Source organism: Echinops telfairi, unplaced genomic scaffold (assembly GCF_000313985.2).
Source record: "Echinops telfairi isolate 266 unplaced genomic scaffold, ASM31398v2 ScPeMD7_7469;HRSCAF=8507_1, whole genome shotgun sequence".
In the NCBI taxonomy this organism is placed as follows: domain Eukaryota; kingdom Metazoa; phylum Chordata; class Mammalia; order Afrosoricida; family Tenrecidae; genus Echinops; species Echinops telfairi.
The window spans coordinates 60,539,572-60,549,202 of NW_022111373.1; the positions used below are offsets into that span (position 1 = coordinate 60,539,572).

Sequence of the window (9,631 nt, forward strand, 5' to 3'; positions counted from 1 at the left end):
TTATCATTTTTTCTATTAGGAGGGGGCTACCCATCAGAGGCCTGAGGAAACCTTTTCGGTGTTCTCAATCAATAGCTATTCCTGTCCCTCGGTGAGTCAGCAGTTTCCTGGAGGCGGCATCCTCCTCCTGAGGAGTCCAGCTTGCTCAGGTCCTGTGTGAGCAGGGCAGCAGAGCCCGGGCTCCCGCCAAACTTGGCGAGGCAGGAGGCCCAAGGAGCGGAAGCCAGAGGGGGCTTCGCTCGGAGAAAGGGGGCACCCAACAGCAGAATGTCAGGCGCTTCCCCTCCTGCTTGTCCTAGAAATTATAGTCTTTGCTGCTCTGCCCTTTCTCATGGAAGGACACACAGACACACGAAATAAAACCCAAACCAATGAACTGAAAGAGTGAGTCACGCCCGCCTGGCCTCTGCTGAGAGAGTGGATGAGAGAAGAGGACCAATTTGGAGCGTTTCTTACACCCTGAACAACTGGCTAACCCTCTTCCTGGTTTCTATTGTTGTCAACAGCGAGGGGGTGGGGAGGATATTTTTTCTGGTGAATATTTTAAAACCGTTTCATCCTCCTTTAGAGACATAGGGAGTACTTAAGTGTTGAGGTTACTCTTGACACTGATGTGCAAGCAGTCCGTCTTGGGGTCTCACAGTGTATGTGCATTATATGCTAAGCTATATTTGGAATCCCACGTATGTAATCTCGAGAGCCACGTTTGAGTCTAGATTTCTTCCTCAGCACCCTCATGGTTGTGTCTTGTTTTTTGTGTGTTTGTGTGTGTGTTTTTTTAACAGGGAATGGGTATGGCAATCCCCGAAACTCACCAGGTCTGCTGGTCTCACCTGGGAACTTGAACAAGAATATGCAAGCGAAATCTCCCCCTCCTATGAACTTGGGGATGAACAACCGTAAACCTGATCTCCGCGTTCTTATCCCGCCAGGCAGCAAGAACACCATGCCGTCCGTGGTAATACAAAACAACCTTCTCCGTAGATGTACATAGGGTAGCGCATATATGTGTGGCTGCTTCCGAACTTGGCTAACTTGATGAGTTAACTTTATGAATAACATTTCAACAGTAGAACCGGGGCCCTGTTTGTATTGAGCTGTTCCTCCTGAGAATGGGCTAGCCTTTTCCTTTTCCATGTTAAAAATAAGCAAGGCTGGTAAAGCCCTGTGCCTGACTCATGTTCTGGGACAAAGAAAATGTGTCCAATTTATAATTTAAAAAAAGAAAAGAATCGATGACTTCCGCTCAAGGGACACTATGGTTTGATTAGTGGTGAAATCAGACTTATGAATGAATGAAGGCTACATACCGACCAGAGTTTCACAGGTGTGATGTCCTCCGGGTGCTGAAAAAGAAAAGGGGTTTCCACGATTTCCTACTGAACTTTTTCCCTTATTAATTTGAAAATACTTTCTTGGATGGATTGCAGTGATTTTTTTTAATGTATGGAAAAATTCCATTCTCTTTTAAACCTACTTTTTCATTAATTTCTTGAAGGCCCTTTGTCTGTACTTTATGCATATACTTAGATCCCAGAAGCAAATTGTTTTTAAAATCCCAAACATTTTGAGAACAAGCGTTTTATTATTATTATGGAGTTTACATTAAAAAGTTGGGGGCCCTTCTAAGAAAAAAAATACCAATGTAAGATATAAATATACATATCAACCTTCTCTTTTTTTCTCCTAGGCCTGCATGCCTAAGATTAAGATAATATAATGAGACCAAATTCAACAACAAAGAGACTTACATCCATGTTCTCCAAATTAGCTTTGCTTAAGAGAGAGAATTTTAAAACCAAACCAAGATTCAGTAGACAAATTTAGATCATTCTGCAAACATTTTCTTCTTGTGTTTTCTTTTTGTGCTCTGTAGAAAGCTTCAGGGTAAAGCAGTCCTGCAAGCTGATTAGTTTATTATAGCACCACGCAGATTAATTTTGAATATCAACCAAAAAAATCACATAATATGCAACCATTCCCTTCGGAAAAGACTAGGGCTAATAAATAAAACCTCCCACAGGGCTACAGCCAAGCAGTGTGGGCCATGGCAGGCTGCCTCCATCGGGAGATTTATTCCAAGTCCCTTAAAACTGATGTTTTCCCAGGGGCTCTGTGAGTGGTCAGGTCTCCAGCAACCTGGTGCAGCGCCCCCACCTCCTGCCAGTGGGACTCCCATGGAGAACCTCGTTGTCAGAATGTGGTGGGGGAAATAATGAATGTTGAGACACTGACCTGTGCTGAAAACGGGATGGATGGTCTTCATGTGGGAGACAAACAGCTCATTAAGGGAAACAAAGAATGCCTTTGTAAGGAGTTATCCTGATTGTCTGGGTTTGAACACTGTTTAAACTGTCGCAACTGTCAGAAGATGCATTTCCTTTTGTTACAAAGATGTTGCCCGTCTATAAATATTTACAGACATTAATTAATAAAACTCCTTCCCCATGCTCTCAGTCTGAGGATGTCGACCTGCTGTTGGTAAGTGGAGGGAGCCTGTCTCTTATGTGACAAGTGTAAGGGGAAAATCGAAAGCTACTTACAGGTGGAGGTGGTAGCTCTGGGGACATTTTTAAATTCTGGAAGTTACTGGAGTCTGTCAGTATTGCTAAATGTTGAAATACCATTCATTTTTGGTGTCGCTCAGATTGAAAGGATGTATCAGGTAATTTCATTTTCTGGCTCAGCCTCTCTAAGGGAAGGCTGTGTCTGCAATGTGCTTACATGTATTTTTTAGTACAATTCGAATACAAATATAACATTTCTTTTTAAAACCTCGGAGCATATTTGTTTCCTGATAATTAAGTTCTTAAGATCTTTTGGTATATGTGGCTCTCTACCCTCCTGACTGGAAGGAGTTAAGTACGGAATTAGCTGCTTAGCTATCTAGTTTGAGGGAAGTTTAGGAGAATCTGAAAAAGTGGTCAGAGCACCACCTGCTGGTCAGAATATAGCATGAACCTCTACCCATCTGCTCTATGCAGTATGTAGAAATGCACATTAAAAACCACCATGGTTGATTTTAATTTTTTAATTTGCATTTGAATAAAAACTGAAACAATGGAAGTACAGTATACATATTTCATCAGTTTTCAACATAGTCTGTTTTTACCCATAATAAAGCTATGGTACTTGTTACTAGTTCAGTTGCCTAGGAGATACTGAGGTAATGGGTTACTATGGCAACAACTGGTCTCTTGAAGGATTGTAAATGATAGGGTTGGCAGAGTTCATAGAGACACATGTTAAATGATTAATTTCATGAGATTTATACCAAGTTATCTCTCTGTGCAAAACTGATTCTGAAATACAATAGTTTTAACTTTTTTCATGAAATCAATCAATAATGCCTTTTTTTTCCTTTTTCTTTTTCTTTTTTTACTTTAAAAGAATCAGAGGATAAATAACTCCCAGTCTGCTCAGTCATTGGCTACCCCAGTGGTTTCCGTAGCAACTCCTACTTTACCTGGACAAGGCATGGGAGGGTATCCATCAGCCATTTCAACAACGTATGGTACTGGTAAGTAGCTGCACCTTGTGAAAACAATCCACTAAATACTTTTTAGTAAAAAGCAAGATAAAGAAATGATCACCTTTTTCCTGTGTTTGGGAGCTTTATTTAGTGCCTGCGGTGTCTGGAGCACTCGGCCATTCCCAATCCCTTATGAACAAGTATGGCTGGCCACATCTCTTCCTTAAAATGACTGGCAGTGTCTAAGAGAAGTACCAGTCCAAGGTACAAGAACGGTTAGGTCTTTTGGTCTAATAGAAAGCTTACCCTTCCTCTGGTGGTGACAGGAACACTTCTTATCATCAAATACCTGTGCGCTACAGACGGAAGGGAGTTCTAATACATTAAAAATCCCAACTATTCTTCTGAGAAGCCTCCATCCCACACGCTCTTCTGTTGAAATCTACACTCTCTGCCTTGCAATTGCCCTGGGTGGTGGTGGTTCCTACCCTTTCCCATCATTGCTAAGGGTGTCGTGCTCCAGACACCACGGCCGCTCAATGAAGGCTTCAGAACTCGGGGGAAAGTCCCAAACCTGTATACCAGCGATCCAAACCGACATGAAGAGACTGGGTTAGAAAATGAAACTACTTGTCCTCGTCACCGTTAGGTAATTTTCCGAGCGGAATTCTTTGCTCTCATTGCTCTGTTCGTTCCTCTAGAGTACTCGCTGAGCAGCGCAGACCTGTCCTCTCTCTCTGGGTTCAACACCGCCAGCGCTCTTCACCTTGGCTCGGTCACTGGCTGGCAACAGCAGCACCTCCATAACATGCCACCGTCTGCCCTCAGTCAGTTGGGGTAAGCAGTATTGTGTCTTTTATCATGTAACGTCCCGGCGCCTTTTTAACTCACAGACGACAGTCTCTGAATGTACCTGAATACCCTTCCGAAACAATAAACTCTCACTCCCAAGGAGTTCACTCCACCCATAACAGCCATGTAGGACAGGGTAGAATGACCCCAAATGGTTTCTGAGCCTGTGATCTTTACGGGAGCAGGCTGCCCCCCCCCCCCCCTCAGTTAAGGAGCAACTAGTGGGTTTGAACGCCCAACCTTTTCGTTAGCAGCCAAGCACTCAGCCACTATGCCACCAGGGCTCCCTTACCAGCCTTCAGAGGGTGTAAAAATTCTACGTTATCAAAATCTGAAACTAATCCTCAGATCAGTACCTGTCAAGACGTTTAAATAGCTTTTCCTCATTCCCGTGAGGCCATGGTGAGCTCCTTGCTGTCGCTGTCGTTTTAGGTTGTATTTGTTTCCACTTCTATCAGTGAAGGAGAGAGTCATTATTTTGTTTTCGTATAGTTTATCTGAGGAACCAGAAGGCAGTTAAAATGGCAAGTCTTTAAGATAATTGAGAATCCTCACTTAGCATAAACATATAGGAAGAGCGATGTAATCACTATATAGGCTATATGTTCATATACACATTTGTGTATTTGTAGATATTTGTGACTCTGTGCACATTAAAAACAAAAACTCACTGCCATCCAGTCAACACCGCTCATAGTCTATCCACATTAGGATAGGAACAATTTTTGGTTCTTTTCCGAAGTTGGAGCATGTGTTTCTGCCCCCTTGTGGTAGTTTTGAGATGTGCTCTGTCATAGAAATGACTCCTGTCACTTGTCTCTAGAAGCATTCAAACCTTAAACTTGAGCCCCGAATTCACAACTCATACTGCTTCTTGTAGATCAGAGAAATCGTTTTTGTAAATTCAAAAAAAAAGAAAGCCTAAAAATGAACCTGTGACCCAACTTTAAATTTAACTAATGACTCCAAAACATCAATTAATCATCAAAAGAAAATTTGAGAGACTAAAATATTTGATGACAAGAGACTTTTGGATTTTACCAGCATTCTCTATATTTGGTCTATGTTTGAAAGAGGCAGTTAGTTCTCTACTCATCTGGTTAAGGAGAAAAATATGAAGATAAAACATCCATTAGAATGTTTAAAAAAACACTAAGAAAGCAAGCTCATTCCTCTCAGCCTTATCTCCACCCATCCCCCCAGTAGCTTTTGTATGACCTTGATTTCACCTTGACTGGTGGGTAGATTATGGGCTCTCAGCCCTTCACAGTTGTACGTGCGTTCTCCTCACTGTCCTTGAAAACCTAACCTTGTGTGTAAATAATAAAGTCTGCATGGCATCGGTACCCTACTTCCTTGAGATCATTGTGGTTAGCATTCAAGATATAGTAAAAAGGGATCAGCTTCAATTTCTCCATTTAGGGCATTTAAGTTTTCTCAGGAATTTTGACTATTCAAGTAGACATTAGTTGCAATAATAACTACTCTAAGGAACTAGCATTAAGCGCATAGCACCAGCAAGGCAACTTTAAAATGTATGCATGCATGCTGGGAGGTTTTTCTTCTCATTTGTCATAAAATTCACCCTCTAAAGGATGAGATTTCCCTAAATCAGATTTCCCTATATATATTTTTCCTTTGATTGTAGTTTTCTTTTTATTTTAATAATATCTGGATAATTTGCATTTTTACAGATTTTCTTTATGTGTTTCAACTGTGCCACACTTTTCAGCCCTCCTTGATTACACAAGGAGAATCTTCATTCTCTGAGGCCCCTAGGAGAGAGGCCTGGCAGTGAGACTAGAGAGGCCGTCTATCACCACAGCAAAGCATGACACAGGGTGTTTAGCACTAGGTTTCTTTAAACACTGATTCTCATGGAGCATGCTCTGACTTTGAATTTATTCTCTGAACTTGGATTCCATTTACCCACTTTCCTTATCACTAGGATGGATAGCCCTCTTAAGTCCTCCCAATTTAGCCCCTCCTGGTAGTGTAGTGCTTACGAATTGGGCTGCAGTTTGAAACCATGGAGTGCTCAGGGAAGAAAGACAGGGCTTTCTACTCCCATAAAGAAGTAGGGACTCAGTTATACAAGCCCCCTCAATAAAATGATTTTTTGTAAAAGAAAAGGAAATGAAGTAGAGACTCAGAAATGCATGGGGTCAGCTCTGCTCTGGGTGAGAGTGTAGTTCTGAGTCGGCATTGACGCCATGGCAGTGTGAGCGTCACACACACACACACACACACACACACACACACACACAAACACACATAGAGCAGCTTTTAAAAAGACGCCTCGAATGATGTGCCACCCAAGCTCATACAATTAAATGCCAGCCTTTTAAAAAGGGGGTGGGGGTGGGCAGAAAAGATCTCTAAAATAAAACATTCATGTAAAATAAATTGTGCACAGACCTCAACACCTTACAAGGAAAATCAATTATAAAACGAATATTAATCAAAGCCAAAGTAGCCTTATCGACTTGTGTAGTAGTTTCAAATTATTTTGGATATTCAAAATATTATTATAAGATATTCAAAGTAAATAATAGAATGTATTTCATCTCCAGCAAGTAATATATTCCTACCTTCACAAGAAGCTTACGACACTTCTTTCTCAAAATAAAATAGTATGGTGGAGCTTTTGGTACCTTGGCATGTACTCGAAGTCTTCAAAGCTGTACTTCTAAATCATTATACAATCTGGTTTTATCTAAGCAGATGTGTGTGTGGTTCACTTAGGTAATAGCATAAACGGATTTGAAATAGGGTGCAGAGGTGACTGATAGAAGAGACTTGACAATAAAGGCTAGTGACACGCGGGTCAATACTAACCTCTGGGGAAAAAATCGCCCTCGAGTTTTACTTGATTTCTTTGGTCTGTTTTGTTGCCTGTCACCGAAACAAACAGACCAAACAAAAGTGATCTGTTTTCGGAAAGCACCTGTGAAAAGGAAGAACAAAAACTGGGCTAGAGCCGTTTCTGAAAAGCCTGGGTTCCATGCAGTCTGATAGTCTTCATTTCCAGGCAGAGGCAATAAGGAATCTGAAGAAGCGAGAGGGTCACATGAGTTGGAATCAGCTCGACGGTAGCGGGGTTCGTTGGCTTTGGGTGTCCGATCCTGTTTGCGTTCTGCACTGCTGTGAGAACAGTGTTTCTCAGGCCTAAAGCAGACTCCTCGGTGGGGAGAACGTGCACAGAAGACCTGCTAGGGGAAGCTTGCATTCTGGCCTCTATTTGCCCCTTTACCTTTTTACTACACACCCAGATAAATAGTCACAACTGTCGCCAAAAACCCACTGCCACGGAGTCAGTTCCAGCTCATGGCGTCCCTATAGGAAAGGTAGAAATAAATGCCCCCGTGGGTGTCTGAGACTCATTCTTTACAGAAAGAGAAAGCCTCATCTTTCTCATATGGAGCAGCTAAGGGCTTCAAACTGCTAATCTTTCCATTGACAGTCCAGAATGTAACCACTACACCCGCCGAGCTCCATCATAAATATCTAGTGCTATAAGAATTTTGTTCTCAGGAACAAGTAGCTCAATAAGCACAGATAGAGCTAAGTGGTTGTTTTTTTTAAGTGCCACTTTTTCTTTTTGAGAAAATACTTCTTTGATAACAGAATAACTGAATTAAACTTCCCTTCTATTTTGTATCCAAGTTTTTAAAACTGCCATTGAGTCAACTCCTAGACCCATAGTGACCCTAAATAGGGCTTCCCAGGCTGTAAATCTTTACAGGAGCAGACAGCCTGCCTCATCTTTCTCCCCCAGAGCAGCTGGTGGGTTTGACCCACTGTCCTTGCAGTTACGAGTCCAACACCAACCCAACAATGCCCAGGGGGCTCCTAATTGATATCATACATCCGACTGTATCCCAGTGTAATAAAGCTAACCTATGATATTGCTTACAGTATCGTACTGTGGATATAGCCCGTAGAGCTTAGGGTCAACTGAAATGCCATCAGCAGTAGGGTCAGGAACTAACCTATGAGTTTATAGAAACCCAACCTGACTGCGTTGGATTCGATTCCAACTCCTAGCAACCCTATGGGACAAAACAGAACTGCTCCGTAGGGCTTCGGAGGCTGCGAGTATTGATGGAAGCAGGCTGCCTCATCTTGCACCCCCGGAGCAGCTGGAGGATTCCCACCAGTGCTCACCCCACTGCCCCAGCAGGGACCCTTCATTTATAGCCAGGGCTGGCTAACCATGAATGTAGCTTTCATGGGGAGAGCCGTTAGACCTGTCAAAGCCAGGTACACTGACAGTCCGAACCAAGCTAATCCGGCTTCTGAAATCTTTATTAGAGAATCAGCATTTTTAATATGTTATTTCTTCTTTGATTCATCCAGATTAGCTGCCTCTTCTGGTCGGGCTCACCAGATATATATTTTTTTTTTCTAATCCTGCCTGTGAAGACACAATCTAAATGTCAAAGGGCAGACAAAAGCATTTATTTATATGCTACTTTATTTTCAGAATCCTAATTGACATTCATTATTAAACAGTGATGTGATTCATGATAGAAGGATTTAATTAAATCTTAGTGAACTAGTCATCTTTCTTACCCAGAGCCAGGAAAACTCTTTCTTCCAGAAATCTAAAAATGGTTTCCTCTACCATCAGAATGAACCATGAAGTCAATATGAGCTGAGATAAAATAGCCCACCAGGGTGGACCCTTTTAAACTCAAGTGCACACAGACCCCCATGTTAATGCCTTCCAGAGTTAAGGAGAATTTAATTAAAACTCCTAGCAATAAGTACACTAATTTATGGACTATAAAATAATGCGCTACACACAATTCACTCTAAGTATACATAGGTGATTGAAGAGAATGTGTGCTTATGGTCGTCTCTTGATTTAAATGCTAAATTGGGTTTAATTCTGTAAGATCACGAAAGCCAGAGAAAGAAAGGCTTGTTATGGCAACAAATGATTTGCCTTAATGTTCTTCTCTACGCTCTCTCGTCTATTAATAAGAAAAAGAGAGGGGTATTTTTTTTTGCCAGTAGGTGGTGCTTTTGTATAAGACATCACTCATTTCTGACTAATTTTATCTATGTATCTTCATTTAGTCCCTCTCAAAAAAAAAAAAGCCAACAAACTTCAAGTGATCCTACTTTGGCCTCCACAATATACCCGCAGATTACATTCTCTCCTTCTCAGAACGGTGTGTCAGCCCTCTCCTGGGGAAAGCAGCACCTTTACAAACTAGAGTAGCTGGCCTTGCTCCCCTTGGTTTCAAATGGGTGTGTCTGTACGGGCAAAAGAGGCTTCCGTACTGTCTGGCCAACAAG

The 9,631-nt window shown here is 41.9% G+C and overlaps 1 protein-coding gene across 8 annotated transcripts in view; it reads left to right on the top strand.

The window, feature by feature from the left end:
• Positions 1 to 9,631, top strand: part of MEF2C (myocyte enhancer factor 2C) — a 194,389-nt gene that overhangs the window by 178,764 nt on the left and 5,994 nt on the right. For 6 of the 8 annotated variants that reach the window (XM_045284986.1, XM_045284987.1, XM_045284989.1 and 3 more), the window contains 4 exons: positions 786 to 958; positions 2,458 to 2,481; positions 3,391 to 3,520; positions 4,174 to 4,309. In XM_045284986.1, the coding sequence (XP_045140921.1) occupies positions 786 to 958; positions 2,458 to 2,481; positions 3,391 to 3,520; positions 4,174 to 4,309 (463 nt within the window). The remainder of the gene's footprint in view (positions 1 to 785; positions 959 to 2,457; positions 2,482 to 3,390; positions 3,521 to 4,173; positions 4,310 to 9,631) is intronic. The other 2 variants (XM_045284988.1, XM_004703497.2) reach the window with 1 other exon arrangement.